The 20,155-nt window shown below is 41.8% G+C and overlaps 1 protein-coding gene across 2 annotated transcripts in view; it reads right to left on the bottom strand.

Annotated features, from left to right (window-relative positions):
• Window positions 1-362: 362 nt before the first annotated feature.
• AIFM2 (apoptosis inducing factor mitochondria associated 2) overlaps window positions 363-20,155 on the bottom strand; it is a 124,849-nt gene continuing 105,056 nt past the window's right edge. For both annotated transcript variants that reach the window (XM_033943595.1, XM_033943594.1), the window contains exons 6-9: window positions 19,057-19,165; window positions 15,770-15,922; window positions 11,471-11,671; window positions 363-2,070 (exon numbers count right to left, since the gene is read on the bottom strand). In XM_033943595.1, the coding sequence (XP_033799486.1) occupies window positions 1,916-2,070; window positions 11,471-11,671; window positions 15,770-15,922; window positions 19,057-19,165 (618 nt within the window). In that variant the 3' untranslated portion in view covers window positions 363-1,915. The remainder of the gene's footprint in view (window positions 2,071-11,470; window positions 11,672-15,769; window positions 15,923-19,056; window positions 19,166-20,155) is intronic.

Genomic DNA, 20,155 nt, shown 5'->3' with positions numbered 1-20,155 from the left:
AAGTATAAGCTGGAGCATAGGAAATAAGACTTTTCTTTCATTCAAGAAATGCTGTGATTAAGGTTACCAGAGTAGAATATGCCCTCATTTTTCTGAAGAGTACACAATACATTAAAACAGTGTTTGTTTTGTGTGTCCACAACAGCCAAGTGAATATGTTCCAGAAATCTTTATTAAATGAAGAAGAAAACATGCAATAGCTTAATTGGATCTGCTTCCATCCCTCCATTTGGGTCATGCTACCTATTATGGTGTATCTTTTGTAGTCAAGTGACATTTAGCACTGTAGCATTTTAACATGTGTAATGCCAAGTTCGTTAGGTAGTCAGCACTTCACGGCATACAAAGAGACATACACAAGATAAGACTAATTATGCTACTTTACTGGTTACATAAATTGCTGAGCAGTATAATATACAAAGCACAGCTGATATAAACACAAATTGCAGGGCAGTATATACAGAGCACAAATAATTCAGAACAACCGTACCATGATTGTGACAACACCGTTTCTCACAACTGACTGGGAATCCCCTTTTCAGGCAGTGATGGACCTGGTCAATTGTGGGACTATCCCTTTATAGCGCACTGATGGATTAAAAAAGAAAAGGCCCTTTGATTGCCCATTATATAATGGTTTCACACTACCTCTTACATGACTTAAGTCTCCTGTCTCACACTCTGCTGTTTCTGCAGTAAACAACAGATGTTTCAAGCTAGAATGTTGACCGCTGTTCGACCTCCTCTTCTTATCACAGTACCATGAGATTCACTATTCCTTCACACGCCCACCAAATTCCACAAGCCAGCTTCTGGGAAATGGCTGCACAACATGTATATTTGAGCACGTAACTGAACACTTCATAGATTATCAATACATGGCTATAGTTTCACATCAAGTAGAAATTGTTACCGATGGTTTATTTTAGTCTTAATTGAATGTCACTCAAGAACTTACAAGACTGTTTGATGTCTTATGTACCTTCACGAACCTTGTGCTCCTCAGCTCAATCTGGCCTGGTTGTTCCTACTCAGAAATGTTTGCATTATGAATCTGTAAGGAAAAGTGCATTTTTCATGCACTGGACATTTAGAGTGGAATAGGCTGCCAGCGTACCTTCAGCAACTGAAAGATTTGTATCAATTTAAGAAAATATTTTAATAAACATCTTTTCTGTCAGATTAAGTATGCCACTCGGTAATAATTTGGACTGAAGTATTAATTTTTATCATCTTTCTAAAGCACTTTCAAGAGAAGTTTTGCATAGTTTCTGAATAAGAATGAATGTATTTATTAATATGTTACAGCACATTATTTATTTAGCAAACAGATGTTTTTAAATTACTTTTTTTATAAGCCATTGTCAGTATAAATGATATAAAAATGGATGATGCTGTGGCCCTTGGGCATGTCCACAGCTTCTCCTCTACAATGCAGCCCTAACCCTTACAGCCACAACCCTATCATCAACAGTTCTAGCCTCCAAAAGCCTCTCCAGATTGCTTTCTCCACTATCAAACCAATGTTCTCCACAATCTCTTTTCCTTTTGGACTCCTGCCTTCAATGCTTCCAGTGTACGATTAGTTCCAACCTATTTATCATGCTATATGTGTGTATTGTAAAGTCAACTTGAGATTTGCTAAAAGGTAAAAAAGGCTTTGGAAATCCTGGTGGTATTCAGGAAACCAAGGCAACATGGTCTACTGTACCTGAGAAGAAAGCCATTTGATTGGCAGATTATATATCATAAATTTAGAACACTGTGTAACTTGTTCAATGGGTAGTTGCAAGCCATAGATCAAAACTATTCAGCTTTTCTTCATCCTTTTTCCCAAAGGCATATGAGAGTTTCATGAAAGATGATTCAGCAACATTATAGCAGCTATCACACTACTCAATTTTTCATCCTGTGTTTAATGTGGCATGCTTTGTCTCATCTCCTTCCATTTTTTTCCAACAAATATGTCCTGGCTCTTCAAATGTTTCACCACAAAGCTTCCCACGCACCAGCCATTGATCTGGCCTACACCATCATTTCTTCCCATCGATATCAACATGGTCAGTGATCCTAAGAGACACACACATAGAAAATGAGTGAGAAGAAGAGCACATGAAAGAACACCACCAAAGGAGAGGAAGACAAACTATGGAAAAAGGAAAAATAAAGGGATAGTAAGCAAGAACAGAAAACACAAGGGGTAACAAGAATAAAGAACAAAATATATAAGGCTGCTCTTGTTTCTGCAAAGAACTGTTGCCTCTCAGTGGAATATAATTGTAGTGGTCTTGGAAAAAAAACTGCACTATCATTTAGGACCAACTAATAAGAAAGGGTTGATATTCAAAGTGACTGAACTGGCCAGAAATAGCCCCAAACAAGAAATTTAACTAGCCTGGAGCTAACTGCTCATTGTCAGTGGCACTTAACTGGTTAGTGCTGCTGAAAACGTCTAGTTAGTGCCTTTTTCAAAACCAACTATTTTGGGGTGTTTCATGGGCAGAGTCACTACTTGGTCAGTTAAGTGCCGATACTCAGCACTTAACCAGTCAAGTCCTATCTTTATGCAGTGTGTCATAGCCAATTAAGAGTTGAATATTGTATTCCACTGGCTATGGTGTAACAAATGAACCCAGAAATTCTATGCCAGAGCTAAGATATAGCCCTTCAATGAATTTCCGGGCAGAACACAGCCACCAAAATGCTGAGTGCTGCCGGCTGAATATGAACCCCGAAAGATTTTATAATGCATGAATTTCTAGGTCCCCACACATCTCTTATTTCACTCTCTGGAAACTTGGATCCATTAAATCATATTTTGATACGTCAGCATTCAGAATCCTGGTACAATCCCTTGTACTAAGTCAACTTGATTACTGTAACATCGCCTATTTAGCAATTTCCCAAAAGAATATGCAATGTTTACAATTAATGCAAAATGCAGCGGTCAGACTAATCTTCGGGCTAAAGAAATTTGATCACGTGACACCTTACTACTGGCAGTTGCATTGGCTGCCCATGGAAACACGCCATCATCATCATCAGAGACGCGGCAGAGCAAATCAGGGCAGTAGAGGCCGCGAAGCAGCGTGTTTACAGTGCTGCGGCCGCTGCTGGAGCCAGGAGGTTTGTTGACCATGTGAAGGGAAGGGGGTGGCGGCGGCAAGGGAGCCGGGAGAAGGGAAAGTCAGATGGGAGGGTCAGACCGTGGTGAGAAGCTCAACGGGGATTCGGGTGGGGGGGGGGGGGCGAAGACAACGATGATGAAGACGAACTGAAAAACCCTAGGCGTGCATGCGCACTCCTGCGGCCACAGACCTACATCTCACAGATCAGGGAAAACGGAAGCACGCAAGTAGGAGTGCGCATGCGCGGCTAGCGTTTTATTATATAGGATTTAATCTTGTGTAAACCGCATAGAACTTCACTGGCCTGCGGTATATAAACTGTTATTATTATTATTCTCCAACTGTACATTATCACCATCTTTCTTTTTGAACCTTTCCAAAGAAATTACACAATGTAAAAAAAGGGAGATGCACAGAACTCCAGCGCTGTTTCTACACCCCAACTATAGCAGCAATTTATTATTATTATATATTTTTTAAGAGACCAGTGCTCAACACTAACAGCCATAGGAGCCAACTTATGAAAATGATTGGGGGTGCTGAACTCATAACTCGCATCAAATTTCCCTCACTCAACAAAGAAATAGAAAAAAGGAAAACCAAAAAAATACATCTGGTAGCAAATGACTAGCCTGTTTCTAAATGTCAAGATCAGGACGTGTATGTGTGTGTGTGGGAGGGGGGAGGAAGAAAAGCTAGGGTCCTGCCACTCTCTCTTCCCCCTCGTAGCTTGTTAGCACCACACTTTCTCTCCATTCAGGCCACTCATAGCACTTTTCTCCAACCAGTCCCTCTCTTCCTTCAGCCTATCACACTCTTTTCTCCCAATTTTATTCACTTCCCTCTAATTTATTTCTCTTCCTTACTCCTCCTTGTCCTCTTTCCCCTCTCCCTAATCCCTCTGCACTTTTTAATTTTTCTCCTCATGTGCAGAAATAACTTGATGTTTTGTACTTGGGGACAGGGAGTTTAATAGCTCTTTTTAGCCTGTTCTGCTTCTCGTTTCCCCTTGACCCAGCCTTCTATTGCCCTTCACTCCCCAGCATGCTCGAGCACACCTTTCCCTAGCCATTTGTTGTTTGAATCAGGTTTAGCTCACCCATCCTTTCACTACTTCCCACTTTCCTCTACAGGTGAGACTTTCTTTCGTTGGTGGATCTTCAAAATAAAATCTTCTCATCAGCCATCATACCTTCATAAACTCCTCATTCCTCAATGTTCTCCTCGAACCTTGAGATCAACAAATCAAAAACTCCTATTAATTCCCTCCATAAAAGAATTCTATTATACACGGAAAATCAATTTTGCTGTATCTGCTCCAACTTTGTGGAATTCTCTACCACAACCTCTTCGAGACGAACAACATCTAGATAAATTTAAGAAAAGCCTGAAGACTTTTTTATTTCGCGACGCATTCTCTTCTGTTTAGACTCTACTCCTCGCTCTTATTTCATTCACATTACTTTCTACCTTTTTTTTTTTTTTCTTTTTTAATCCTATTTTTCTCTTAAAGAACCTTCCCCACCCAATGTGTTTGATTCCAAATTCCCCTTTCTCCCTTTTCTCTCTACAATGTAACTTTACCCTCCCATTCCCTTTTATCCTCACTGTCAAGTTCGTCTTGTCAATGTCTTTAATGTTCACTATATGCACTTTTAAATATTTACTATTTCAATTTCTTTTTCTTTAATTTTTTAATATTTAATGTAAACCGGCCAGATATTTGTTTGATGGTCGGTATATTAAAATTTAATAAACTTGATAAACTTGAAACTCATCTTCCATTTGTTAGCCGCAGGCTCGGATCATTTCCCTGCTCTGCTCTCCCTGGCTCCAGACACATTCCTGCTTTCTAGAACCACTTCCCTATCCTCTTTTGCACTGTAGCACTTCCACTGGTACTCAACAGATTCTAGGCTAATGGACAGACTCTGCCTGCAGGGTCCGCATGAGATTCTTTGCCTCATGCTCACCCTGAGCTCTGGAAGCCCAGCAAGGATCAGTTTGAAACCTCAGATTACATGCTGAGTGGGAAAACATATTCCTTACTGGGTCAGACCAATGGTCCATCTAGCCCAGTACTTCTGTCTTCGTGGAAGCCAGAAGCCTTCGTGGAAGCCAATCCAAGTCACAAGTACCTGGCAAAAACTCAAATAGTAGCAGCATTCCCATGCTACCGACCCATGTCTATGGACTTTTCCTCCAGGAACTTGTCCAAACCTTTTTTTTTTTTTAGTTCCAGTAATTTTATTGGTTTTATGAACAGTATAATACAGAAATATAAGAGAAGCTTCCGAAAAAACTACGGAAGTAATCAAAAAAGAAGGACACCATCAAGTATATCACATTGCATGAGGGTAGAGATTGGGCAATAGAAAACAAACAAAAATACTATACAGCAAGTATATGTTAATACATCAGCTATCAATAAAGAACGTAGACAGAAAAAGGGAAAAGAAACATCAGATGATAAGTGACAAGTGAGTACAATGGCAGGAATAAATATTACTGACAGTAATCATGTTAAATCATACGGAAAACTATCATATCAGAAAATACAGCAACAGAATGAATGCTCATAGTAGACATATTGAATATTAATATGAATATGATAAAAAGAGATCAGGTATGATCACAGATGCTCTATTGTCCAAACCTTTTTTAAAACCAGCTACATTAACTACTCTTACTACATTCTCTAGAATGCTTGCATAATATTGCTCCAATGGTCAAGGAACAAGCATCCAGCTCAAGGAACCAAGTGTAGACCTGGGATAGGGCTGCAGAGTTTTACCAAGAGTAATGAGGGGACCAAGGATTCAGCAATTAAACAGACCACCAGAGAGCCAAAGCAAGAAACACAGAGTTTGTGAGACATGTCCCTTATTCCCCCTCCATCCAACTTTGTCAATGGTCTCCTACCACCTCTTCATGCTGTGCTACTTAAAGGCTCACATAGCCCTGTGCCCCCACTATTTCTACCTCCTGTGGGATATAATGGAGGAATAACATTTTAATTTTTGTGAAGAATTGGAACAGTGCTACTCTCCATTCACTTTTAGTTCAACTCCTGACCGTAGCCCCTCTCAATATCAAAGCTGCCAAGAGAAAGTTTAAGTTTTAAAAAGGAAATTTTCAGTTCATGGTACTTCATGCTTCCACAAACTCCTCGCCTTTATCCTTCTTATGAAATATATTATTTACAGCAGTGACTACAAGATTGAAAGAAAAGAGCAGATACCAGCAGCTACCAAAAACTGACTCAGCTCATATAGCAACACAATCCCACTCAGTTGTGGGAAGTGACTGATAGATTCAAACCATGCACACACAAATCTGAAAATTATCTTTTCTTTGCTTGTTATTTATTTTTTCTTTCTAGTCTCACCTCGCCTGCCACTTTTTATCTCTTTCTTCACTCCTTAGTGCTTCTTCCCTCCAACCTGATCTAACTTCTCAGAACCCTTTTGTCAGCCTATTATCCCCCTCCTCTTTGAATCCCACACAGTTCCTCTCCCAGTCCTCATGTTTCTTTCTTCATCCCATCCCTCACCCATTTATCTTTGTTTCACAGCCCATGCCCCTCCCTGGCTTGCAGTCCCTTCAACTCTGTTCTCTCTTTCCACAGTCCATATCTCTTCCTCAGCCTCTCATCCCCTCATAACCAATGACTTCCAGCTCTCAGTGCCTGCTATCTACTCTTTGCTTCCTCATTCCTTTCCCAGCACCTGTCCAGCATTTCTCCCTCTCTCTATGATATACCAAAGGCAGGGAGCTTCTCTAACCTAATCTGCAGCTCTTCTCTGCTCCTTGCTATTGCCCATTGGTCAGATATTCCTTAGTCAGACAATAGGCTGCAGAGGAGGCAAGACTAGTAGCATTGGAGACACCAACTTCCCATCCTATTTTTCCCTGTGGCCTATTGGCTGGCTAAGAATTTTCTGACCAATGGTGTCTTCTAAGATGCTGGTTCTGCCTCATTTGCAGCTAATTGGCTGGCTAAGGAATATCTGATCAAAGAGCTGCAAGGGGAGGCAAAAACAGTAGCTGAGAGGCAGCTTTCCCCTGCAGCTCTACATCCTGAAGATTTCAGCTCTGATGGCTAGGCAGCACTGGAAAGAATATTGAGGTATTCTTAATGTGACCATTTATTTTTTTCATCAAAAACGGGACATCTATTAATATTCAGTCCCGCCCCCAATCCCACTCTAGCCCCACCCCCAATCCCACCCTAGCCCCGCCCCCAATTTCTTCCATTCATTTTTCATGTACACACAATATCTTATTATTTCATAATGGTAACCATAAAATTTAAAATAACACAAAGCACCCTATACACAGAGAAAATGTTAATTATCATTTATATTTGGGGGGTTTTCAAAGAGATCACCTCAGTAACTATAGAAAAATAGACAAATATAGTGCAAAATATAGACAGCAGATATAAATTCTCAAAACTGACACATTTTTATCACTAAATTGAAAATAAAATCATTTTTCCTACCTTTGCTGTTTGGTGATTTCATGAGTCTCTGGTTGCGTTTCCTTCTGACTGTGCATCCTATCTTTCATTTCTTTCTGCACTCAGGCCCAACAATTGTCCCTTTCTATTCCCTCCCTCCTTCCTTCCTATGTCCTTAGTGCCCTCAGTGCCTTCCTATGTCCTTAGTGTCCCCAGCGCCTCCTTCCTATATCCTTAGTGCCCCCAGATCCAGTGTCAGTTCTCCTTTGTACCTTTGTTCCAGGTCTCCCTATCTCCCTCCTCTGTTATGATCTTTCCTCTCTCTGCTCTTCCTCAGGGGCTCTCCCCCTCTGTCTGCACCTCCCAAAGTCCTGCTTCTGCCTCCTGTCTTTCCCCTTTGGTCCAGGACTTTATCTCTCTAGTCTTTCTTCTATTTACAACCCCACCCCTCTCTGCCGTTTTTCTCTCCTTCCTATATCCCTCCTTTCTATGTCCCCTCACTGCCTTCTAGCCTTTGTCCCATTCCCTCTCAAAAAGCCTGCCGGCCTACCTCCCCCAAAGCCAGCCTCCCACAAAGTCAGCCAGTCTGCCTGCCTACCTCCCCCAGAGCCAGCCAGGCAGCCAGCCTGCCTGCCTACCTACCTCCCTCAGAGTCTGCCTGCCTACCTCCCCCAGAGCCAGTAAGCCTGCCTACCTATCTCCCCCAGAGCCTGCCTGCCTGCCTCCCCCAGAGCCAGCCAGCCTGCCTACTTACCTCCCCCAAAGCCTTTCCCCCCTCCCCCTGGAAAACAAAAGCCTCCCTCCAGGCCCGATTTAAGTCCACCGCCGCTGTTCCTCTGCTGCCACTACTCGCACCCGGAAGCCTTCTTCCCGACGTCAATTCTGACGTCAGAGAGGACATTTTGGGCCAGCCAGGCAGCGATTGGCTGGCCCAGAACGTCCTCTCCGACGTCAGAATTGACGTCAGGAAGAAGGCTTCCAGGTGCGAGTAGAGGCAGCAGAGGAGCAGCGGCGGTGGACCTAAATCGGGCCTGGAGGGAGGCTTTTTTTTTTTTTTTTTGGTGTGGCAGGCGAGGGACAGGAAGCAATCGCCTGTCCCGTTGTCCCCACGCACAGCTTCGGGACGCTGTCCCTGAAAACGGGACATTTTGGCATCCCGAAGCTGTGTGTAGGGACAACGGGACAGGGGATCGGAAAATGGGATGTATGGTCACCTTAGGTATTCTAGCCCCCACAGAGCTGGTGCCTATGCTAACAGCATGCAATTTATCTGCATTCTGTTAGTGTTGAGCATTGATTGGTAAAGGGCTCAAAATGTCCCTGGTGCAAGCCAACAAGAGCTGTGTGGTAGGCAAAGCTCTTGTGGGCATGTCCAGTGAATGGAGGTAGGGAAACAGTCCATGATCAACAGAGTTCATTGTGGAGGCAAAAAGGCCCATATTCTATAAGCAAGGTAGGTGCCAGTAGGAACAAGTGCAAAATGCCATTTAATAACGATTACAAGTGGTTTTAGAAGAAAAATGTAGGACAAAAAAACGGCACCTGCACTGTGGCTAAAGAGGCGTTTTATGATGCCTAGCGCCACTGTAGGCGTGGCTAACGACGGAAGTGGCTTTAGGCACCAGAAAGCCACGATTCACATGAAAGGCAGGCACCAGAGATGTAGGCCTTAAACGCTGGCCTACATTTCCAGTACCTATCTTTCATGAAGGCACAATTCTATAAATGGTGCCGATGTGTGACTGACACGCAATCGCTGGCTGTTTCTTAGGCGGCCGACGACAACAGTGCCGTTTATAGAATCTGGGCCAAAATGGTGAAGGGAGGTGTGCTGTGCAACCATGCTTCCCTCCTGCCCTGCGCTAAGAGGCTTTTTGTGCAGAAGCTCGGCTGTACAAGTCACCCTGCCCTAACAAATAAAATCTACTGGACAGCTCCAGAGCTGTTCTGTTATAGCAGGAGGGTTTTGTGAGCCAGTTTTCTGTATATAGGACAGAATCACTAATGAGCTCATTTTAATAGGACTTTCGGTCACTTCTTCCATGTACAGTAAAAGCAGTGTACAAAAGCATGTGTATACTGACTGCAAAATAACGTTTCATTTTGTCTGGCGTAAACCAGTCTAAATGAAACACTGCAAGCCCGGTTTGCTTTGAGCATCCAGCCCAGAGAATCTTCCCATCCTTTTCTTGTAAGTTTTAATTTTGAGCATAGTTAAATCCACTGTAACCAAAACAAGGCTGATCATGGATTTTGGGCCGTTTCAGTGCTAATTTATATCTGCTCTCACACAGGTATAAATGTCTACATCTGCAATGTATGTGCAATTTCTGCTGCTCATACAAATATTTTACAAACACACTTAGGTGCCTAACCATCCTCTCTTAAACTAGGAATCCCCTTCAAAAAAATTACCAGCAAAGGGTCTTAAAATGGTCTCAGATCTTCAACACTTTGACAAAGCACCAGCAAGCAAATATCGCAGTTTTCCTTGATGGTGGTCACTAAAGAGACCCATGTAATAATGGGTATTAAACTAAGCATACTTTTGTACTCATGTTTTAGCACACTTTTTTGTGAGACAAACATTATTAAACTGTGTGTAAAGTTTGTGCCTCACAAAAAGGTGAATTAAAAATGTGTGCTAAAACTAGCACATCTTTAAAATGTGGAAGAAAAAGGACTTCTGAAATATTCCCCCTTACTGCAGGTAAAAAGGGCAGGAAAGGAAGGGAAATATATATGGAGACTTTGTTTTGAAAGCTGAGATCATACTTTCTATAAGTGTATTTGTATATGCCTCAAAGCAGGTGCACATGTACGTAGTTACTATGTGCTGGCGGTCTGTCAATAGCTGGGGACAGGTTGCCCTGCAGGTTTCATGGGCATTCTGGATGTTGTCCATTCATGGGCTAATTACTTAGCCAACTGAAAGTCTATATTCTTTATTTCAGTGAAAATAACTTTGGAATAATCAGGGCAGGATTAATTCATCAAGGGCCCCTAAGCACACAAGTACACTGGGCCACCTGCCCCATCCCACTCCACTATGCGCCCAGGCAGAAACAGGAAGCTGCGTCAGAGGGAAGCTTTGGGCAAGCAGCACCACTTGCACAATTACAGTTCCCGTTGCCTTTCTTACCCACGTTGCTTGCTTGTCTTACTTTCCATCGTTGGGGGGGGGGGGCGTGTTGCCAATCGGGGTGGGGCCCACGTTGCCAATCGATGCTAAAGGGGCCCATCGCTGTTTGTAAAAAACAATGTTGATGCCCTCCTTCATCAGGCCCCCTTGACCATTTCAGGCCCTAGGCACCTGCCTACTTGGCCTATTGGTTAATCCTGCCCTGGGAATAATATATCTATGCAATTTCATACACTTTGTAATATTTTTGAGCTTGATATCTTAGCAGATCTTAATTCAAGGGAATCTGGGAGCCGTCATCCTGCTTTTCTCTTCTGACAAACGGAAACACAAAGATGCTGGAATTGCCATAGGAAAAGTGGGACCGAAAACGTCTCTTTCTGTTTAAGAAAGTAATCTTAACTGTGTTGACCATATTTATTAGACCCCTCTAGGAGATTTTTTTTGGGGGGGGGGGTGTTTCTTGCAAAGCACAATAAATTAGTAGTTTTTTCTTCTTGTATGAATGATTTTAGATCTGTCCTATACCTTTTTTCTGGGGTTCTTTTTCTCATATTGTTATCTACAATGTTTGTGAACTGCTTAGAACTGTCATTAGTTATGGCGGTATATCAAGTTTTAATAGATGCATGATATGCTTCAGTTGATAAAATCCCACCCACCTACTCAATTAGCAGCTAATAATTATCACAGAGGAAAAGTGCACTTAAGCTAGGGGGTTCTGAAGTTTTTCTGTACCTGGCTTGTAGCTCTTTAGAGGTTTGTTGGTCAGACTGTTGATGATGTTGGTCACCACAATCTTGGCATGAAGACCAGCATGATATGCCATCTTGGGTTCATTTACATTAGCACAGTCACCAATTGCATAGATGTTGGAGTACCCTTCCACCTGAAGCTCTTCGTTGACTTTTAGTGCACCATCATCTGCCAGCTTATCACCTGTTCAACAACAAAAACCATCCTCTCTACTTCAGTTGATTTTATATATACAGTATATAAACAGACTGCCAAGAAAATCCAAATGTTTATACGGTTGCTAGACCACTCAGTTGTATTAAATGCCAACAGCAGCGAGCTGTTTGATTTGAAAGAGCTTTTCATACAAGTGCAACTTACTGCCATTACACACAGTATCAACAGAAACTGGTGTAAAGCCTTATTACATGCCTTCAGACTCCTACTGCCAGCTGCAGGATTCGCCCCTCCTGGCAGTCAGCAATTGAGTTACATCTACCTTGTCCACTGTTGTTGCAAAGATGGTTCTTTTTTTTTGGCTTTAACCAGCTGCTGTTCCCTGCCACATTGCCTCTCAAGCCAAGAGAATGAGGCAAGAAGCGAGGAAGGGAAATAATGAGGGGGGAGGGAGAGAAGGAGTCCCAGTGGAAGGAGAAAAAGAGTCCAAGACCCATGCTAAATAAACCTGCCTAAAAGGTCCTCTCCTGTCCCGGTCTACTCACTGCCCTAGGTTCAAACAAGAGTTCTGGATGCACACCTCCTAATGCCTACCAGGAGCCCCCAAAACTAACCTTGAGAGCCTGCTTAAACAGAGCAGCAATCCCAAGAACTGGTGCCCCAACAAACAGGAATCAAGTTCAAGTTTAGGTTTATTATCTACTTGATATACAGTCTAGCCAATATATCTAAACCAGTGGTCTCAAACTCAAATCCTTTGCAGGGCCTCATTTTGGATCTGAAGGTACTTGGAGGGCTGCAGAAAAAATAGTTAATGTCTTAATAAAAAATGACAATTTTGCATGAGGTAAAACTCTTTATAGTTTATAAATCTTCCCTTCAACTGTTAAAGGAAAGATTTATAAACTACAAAGAGTTTTACCTCATGGAAAATGGAAAAATCGAATGTTAAGTTAATGCCAAAGATGGATACAAGGCAGAAAGTGAAGACGGAGAAAAAAATAGTCAATGGAGAAGAAGGCCCTGGAAACATAGTTAAATAAGAAAAATAAAGTCAGCAGACAACAAAGGTAGGGAAAATGATTTTATTTATAATATAGTGATTGAAATGTGTCAGTTTTGAGAGAGGAAAAATGCTAAACTTTAACTGTGAGGGCCGCAGAAAAAATAGTTAATGTCTTATTAAAGAAATAACAATTTTCCATGAGGTAAAACTCTTTGTAGTTTATAAATCTTTCCTTGAAGATTTATAAACTACAAAGAGTTTTACCTCATGGAAAATTGTTATTTCTTTAATAAGACATTAACTATTTTTTCTGCGGCCCTCACAGTTAAAGTTTAGCATTTTTCCTCTCTCAAAACTGACACATTTCAATCACGATATTATAAATAAAATCATTTTCCCTACCTTTGTTGTCTGCTGACTTTATTTTTCTTAGCTTTTAACTATGTTTCCAGGGCCTTCTTCTCCATTGACTATTTTTTTCTCCGTCTTCACTTTCTGCCTTGCATCCATCTTTGGCATTAACTTAACATTCGATTTTTCCATTCTTCTCAAAATCTACTTTTCCATGTCTTCCCTTCCAATCTCTCTCTCCTTCCTTCCCTGTTTCTATGGTCTGACATCTCTCTCCTTCCTTTCTTTCCCTCTCTCTTTTCCTTCCTTTTCCCTGGTCTGGCATCTGTCTCCTTCCCTCATCCCGTGCCCTGGCATTTCTCCCTCCCCCTCCATGATCTGGTATCTCCTCCCATGGACTTGGCATCTCTTGTTCCTCTCCTCTCTCTTGTCTTCCTTCTCCATCCTTCCCTCTCTCTCCCCAATTGGGTACAGCAGCAGCATTTCTCTTCCCCCTTCCCTGTGCAGCAGCAGCATTTCCCTCTCCCCCCCACTTCCCTGTGCAGCAGCAGCAATAGCAGCATTTCCCTCCCACCCTTCCCTGTGCAGCAGCAGCATTTTCCTCCCCCACAGTTCCCTGTGCTGCAGCAGCATTTCACTCCCCCTCCACTTCCCTGTGCAGTAGGGCAGCAGCATTTCTCTAACTCATTTCTGGCTGGCTCCCATGCCGAAGTCATCTTTCAGTTCAAAACCGCGGGTGGCGGCTCCTCTCACGAGCCGCACCTGCGTCAGAAGCCTTCTCTCTGACAGGAGTTATTGCAAATCACTGGGCAGACTTCTATATTTAAAAATCATATTTGTTTACTTGTAGAGTCAATTTAATTCCAAAACCTTAGAATGATCAGGGAAATACATTACTCATGACCTACTATTTCTCTAGTGAATTTGTTTACAGCTATTCTTAATCGGCTTTTTCTATTAACAATCTTGAACTTTATTTTAAAGCTATTTTAGTGTTCTTTTTCCCACAATATCAATCAAATCCACCCCCATTCTCACTCAGTGTGTTGACAGTAAAGCCGGAGATGGCCAGAAGCACCTTCATTCATGGTCTCCTTGTGCTGTCTCTGAATCACTTTGTCCTCTACACTATGTTGTGAGAATTGTTATTCAACCTTTGGAAATAAAGTAATGAATTGGTTTTATAAGATGGTTTTTGATTAGATAAGACTAGCAAAAAAATGGTTCTTGTTAGAACTCTAGTTGAAGAAGGGATTCTTTAAGAAATTTCTTAAATTTTTAAATGGGAAAGAAGTGGGAAGGATGGTTGAATAAATGAGGATTTGAAGGTTTGGTTTTAGTTTATTTTAACTGTCAAAATTGTCTTGAGATTCATAAACACACTTCAAGCATTTTGGTAAGGCACAATGTCAAGTCAAGTCTTCCTTGATAGGCAGAGAACCTGAAATGTTCTCTATAATCCCAAGATCAAGGTACTTTGAGTAGAAGACATGATTTAGCTTGGAACTGTCTTAAATTCTCTATAACTTATATGTTGTGGAGCCTGATGACTTCTGTGTATGTATCTTTGCAACCCGTTCTCAGCTCCTGAGGAGGAAGGGCTATAAAACTAACTAACTAATTAAATAGCTAAATAAATAAATCAACTTAACTTGAATAAAGACATTTGTAATTTGATCTTATATTCAGAAATTGCTCAGAAATGTAACAGAATGAAACACTGGCTGGGGCCAGGAGGAAACCAAAATATCTCCAGAATTTTCATCCAACAACTTCAACTCATGTCTCCCTTTTCCCAAAAGTCTTCAAGTTTATGTCCTGCAGGTCTACTGAGGTTTAAAATACAAGATCCCCTGCAGTTCATGATGCAACCTAGAGCTAAGAATAGAGTTCCAAAGCCCAACTAAGGGCTAGATTCACTAAGCCCACTGATTAAGTTCCGACCACTTAGTGGCCCCTATGCGACCCGATTTCCCTCCAACCCGATTCACTAACCTCTGTCCCGATCATCCTCCGATCCATGCTTGCGAATGAGGGAGAACGGTATTCAAATGTACAGAGGCAGCGATTCACTCAAAAAAAAAAACTGCAACACCAACTGGGCTGGCCAATCAACAAACAAGCGACTGCTGGGGACCAGTCGCTCATGTTGTTTCTGACTGCATCTCCTGCTCTCTGCCGTGAATCTCCAGCTCTCTTGTTGCCCTGCTCTCTTCTACCGCCCTGCTTTGCCCTGAATCTCCTGCTCTCTGCCCCGAATCTCTTGCTCTCTGCCCAGACTCTGCTGTGCTGCCCTGCTCTGCTCCAAATCTCCTGCGCTCTCTGCCCCCGACTCTCCTGTTCTCCGCCCCAAGCACTGCCTTGCTTCTGCCCTGCCTCTCCTGCTCTCTACCCCGGCCTTTCCTCGCAGTACAAGCCCGTGGTTTTAACCCGTGGGTTTAAAGCGGGTTAAAGCCACGGGCTTGCTGGGCTAAAGTTAAAAAAAAAAGAGGTTGCTGTTCTTTAAGCATGCGCATGCATCGGGATCACTACAGAGCGATTCAGGCAGTCGGTTGGGTGCATGATTCCGATCGCCCTCATTTGCCTGAGAGCAATTAATGAATCAGTCCCCCAGACATGGATTGGATCTGATCCGCGCCCTTAGTGAATTTTGGCCTAATTCCCTTTAATTAACCTTCTAAAATAAAAATAAAAATACTAGCAAATAAAGCAGAGCAAAAGGGTTATGCCCTTAGTCAGTCTTTTGTTTTGCCTTCCTTAACACTCACCAAAAGCATCACGATAGCAAAATGAGTTGATCTTGATTCCTGTGCAACAGATCACCATGTCAGCAACGATCTCTGTGCCTTTATCCAATTTGATCTCCATGTTCTCCTGGACACAGTTCATTGGCAGTGATCCCAGGTTACTGACCTTTTGGCCTGGAAGGGGACACAAATTCACCATCGCTTCTAAAGGTAGGGCTTTCAGACAGTAAAAGTTTATATCTATGCATATTTACACATGTGCATGACATGGCTATAGGAAGAAAGCATGAAGTATGATCTAATCTAATCTTCTATTTGTGAGTCGCACAAACCTGTACAAGCTCTAGGCAACCAAAAGAAGAAAAAGGAGGGAAAGGGGAGAGATGCTATTGAGGGACAGAGGGCAGGTAGACATCTCTTATGACACTACCCGTAAATGTATTTTTTCGGTAAGTGCGCCTTAACACTGGAATTCTTTACCCGCCCACTTAAGAGAAGAGAAAAAGATTTATAAATTTAAATCAAACTTAAAAACCTTTGTTTAAGGACACATACAATCTGTGACCTTCCATCTGATCAATTCAATGACTTCCCCCAGCTTAAAGATAACTAAGGAAGAGCATAGCTTCCCCTCCTTCTTGCATTACCCTTTCTCCTCTTTTTTACAAATAACCTTTCCTTATGTTCCAATTTGTCTAGTAATTGCCCTACATTAATAGTATGTTATTAATTTTGAGTGGGTCTCAAGGATTTTGGTGAGAACAGGAATACTAGCAATTGGTCTGTAGTTCAACACTATGGAGAGATCTACTTGGGCTGTTTTCGGTATAGGGGTTAAAGCTATTTTACCCATTTCTTTGCGTAGATGTCCCTGGATCAGGGAGCTATTGAGCAGGTTGGTGAGCCAAGAGTTGATTTGGTGGGGAGAAGCAGATAGGAGATATATTGGGCAATTTTCTAGGGCAGTGGTTCCCAACCCTGTCTTGGAGGACCACCAGCCAGTTGGGTTTTCAGGATAGCCCTAATGAATATAAAATGGGGCAGATTTGCATGCCTGTCGCCTCCATTATATGCAAATCTCTCTCATGCACATTCATTAGGGCTATCCCAAAAACCCGACTGGCTGGTGGTTCTCGAGGACAGGGTTGGGAACCACTGGTTTAGGGGGCTGCTGCGTATAACATCCCCTTAAGCAGCTTTCCTGTCAAAAGCAGCAAAGCTAAACAGAGTTTTTGTTGCCAGCTTGCCCCCATTTTAGCCATGAGACTCATTAAAAAAAGCAGTAATGAAATACTGTATTAATATACAAGATTATTTTCCAACATCATTTCTTTAAATGCCAACAATGGGAAAAACAAATATACTTTTTCTCTTGCAGTTATGTAAGGTGCCCTTTATCATTATTTTTAAAAGCTTTAAGTGGTTGCAATTGAAGCAGGCTATTCGGGCGGGGTTCCCTGAATGGAAAAATCTTAGTAATCAATTTAGTTTAGAGTTCTTATGCTTTCAGGCAGACTTCCTGGGACACCAGGCCGCACAGTGGTACAAATTATTAGCTGGATATATGAATAAAAAACCAAAAACTGGACTTACAGATATTTGGAGCATTGAGATTAAGCATCAAATTATTGTGTCTCAATGGCCACGAATTTGGTCTTGGAGGATGAAATGTACAATGTCTGCATCTATGAGGCAAACATGGTTCTATCTGCTGCATACAGCATTCTGGACCCCTATTTGTTTACAAAAATTGGATTGCTCTAAGTCTAATAGATGTTGGCATTGTCATCTCGAAGCAGGGACTTTAGATCATTTATTGTTCTACTGTCCTTTTATTATGGCATTTTGGAAGTTGATTTGGTGCCACATAAATTGCTTGCTAGAGAATCATATGGCATTATCGTATGACACAGTTTTATTTGGCATGTCTATGAGAGCTAAGAGCCAAATATCTTCCAAAAATAAAACTTTTACTGATTCTGACAGGGGTTGCCATTCAGCAAATAACATATAATTGGAAAAATTGGAACAGATTGAATTATAGTTTTTGGTGGAGATCAGTGTGTCATATTTATAAAATGGAAAGAACTTTAGCTGTTCAAAAAGAGTATTTTAAAAAAATTCAGGATGGGTGGGGGCCATTAATAAATTATTGTAATGAATAGATATCATTCTTCCCTGTTTAACATAAATGAAAGTATGGGGAGGGGGGGTTGATTTTCATTATTTGATATGAAGGGAAGGACAGAATTTATTATATTATATTACCGTATATATATTATTTGATATTAGTACAGTGGGAGGGATGGGGATAAATCTTATTTAAGGAGAAAATTTGTGGAATTTCAAGAGATGTATTAATTTAATTGTTGATATTTTCTGTGCACTTGATGTAAAATATAAAATGAATAAAGAATTTAAAAAAAAAAAAAAAAAAAAGCTTTCCTTCTGAATAATTTTTATTGCTTCATTTGTCCATATTGAAGGGTTCATAGACAAAACCGCCGAAAACAAAGGCGCGCACCGACAACTGAGCACAAGACAGAAGTGCGCGCCGAAGAAAAAGAGTGTTTTAGGGGCTCCGACGGGGGGTTTTTTTGGGGAACCTCCCCACTTTACTTAATACAGATTGCGGCGGCGTTGTGGGGGGTTTGGGGGGTTGTAACCGCCCTCATTATACTGGAAACTTAACGGTTTCCCTGTTTTTTAGGGAAAAAGTGAAGTTTTCAGTAAAATGTGGGGGGTTACAACCTCCCAAACCCCTCACAACGCCCCCACAACGCAGCGCGATCTGTATAAAGTAAAGTGGGGGTTCCCCACCCACACACCCCGTCAGAGCCCTTTAAAACAGTCATTTTCTTCGGCGCACGCCTCCACTTTGCGCTCAGTTGTCTGCGCGCACCTTTGTCCCAGCATGCATTTGACCTGACTCCATATTGAAGCAGTGTCTTTTTCAATAAATTCTGAGTCCCAGCATTCTTTTCTTCTAGCCCCTTTCAAAATGTATAAATGTTGGTGCTTTTCCTGTAGCTTCTGCTGCTTCTATCCATCTCAAATGATGAGTATTCAGAGATCCAATGCCACATCCTCTACATGTTCCCAAGTGCTGATACCATATGGTACTAATGTGGGTCTCAGTCAAACAGATTGAATACCTATTGTAGGACATAAGATTTTTTAGTTGTGCATTTCTATAGGGAGTTCAGTTTCTCCTTCTGGGTTATTTAACATGTTCCCTCAGACATTACCCATTATGCCATGGTCCAACATGGCTAGCCCTAGACAACAAATTAAAGACCAGAAGCTACCCAATATCAATTGTACATCCTTCTTCAGGAGGATCTCCTTCACAGCCTGCCGGACCCTAGGCTGCAGTTCCACATTGGCAAGATCTGTTTTTGGGTGGATCAGGGTGACCTGTGAAAACAGTACATGGCATGTTGAGATATAACAAACAGTAAAACCCATTCAAAGTACTATAAAAATAAAAAAGCTGGTGATACAGTACAGTTGCTTAATTATACAGTGAAATTCTTACCTGTTAATTTCCTTTCCTTGAGTCCTGCTAGACCAGCAGAGCAGGTAGAAAAACAAGTCAGTTTCTAGCGATAACACTAGATTAAAAGAAGGTGCAGCAAGGAGCTAGTTGATATCTAACAAAGCATAAAGTGAAACCCATGAAACTAAAACCCCCAGGTAAACTCATGAAATCATCAAAATAACAGTAGTGCTAGGAGCACATGACCTTCAGATCAAGAGCAGCTTCCCAACCCCCAGTCTTCCAGGGCAGGATGTTAGACTGGTTAAGCTGGACTCAAGCAAAGGAAATTAACAGATAAGAATACAGTTCACCTATTACCCAAATTAGTTCAGTCTAAACAAGTGGGATGTACTAGAGCTCAATACAACCAGGTGATAGAGTAGGCTCCCTAAAGAACTACCTATCCAAGGCACTGCTGCCTCTAACTCACACATCAAGCTTGTAATGCTTCACAAAGGAATGAAGGAAGGACCAGATTGCCAAATAGCAAATGTCCTCCAGAGGCACTGCTGAAGCCTTGGTTGAAAACCAGAATATAACTATCTTATTTGCCAAAATGTAGACTTTCTCTAAGGCTTTTTCCACTGACTCCAGACTCCGTCCCTTCTTTCTTGCGGCACTGTATGCCTGGAACAGGCTGCCTGAATCAATGTGTCGTGCTCCATCCCTAGCCGTATTCAAATCTAAGCTAACAGCCCATCTTGGGGGGACTGTTTTCAACTCTTAACTCCCACTCACTACTGTCAGATACCTGTATCATTTCCTCTACCATAATCTCCCCAACCCTAAATGTCCTGTCTAAATTAGATTGTAAGCTCTTCTGAGCAGGGACTGACTATTGTATGTTAAAATGTACAGCGCTGCAT

This window comes from Geotrypetes seraphini, chromosome 4 (assembly GCF_902459505.1).
Source record: "Geotrypetes seraphini chromosome 4, aGeoSer1.1, whole genome shotgun sequence".
Classification (NCBI taxonomy): domain Eukaryota; kingdom Metazoa; phylum Chordata; class Amphibia; order Gymnophiona; family Dermophiidae; genus Geotrypetes; species Geotrypetes seraphini.
This window is presented reverse-complemented; position numbering and strand designations above follow the sequence as displayed.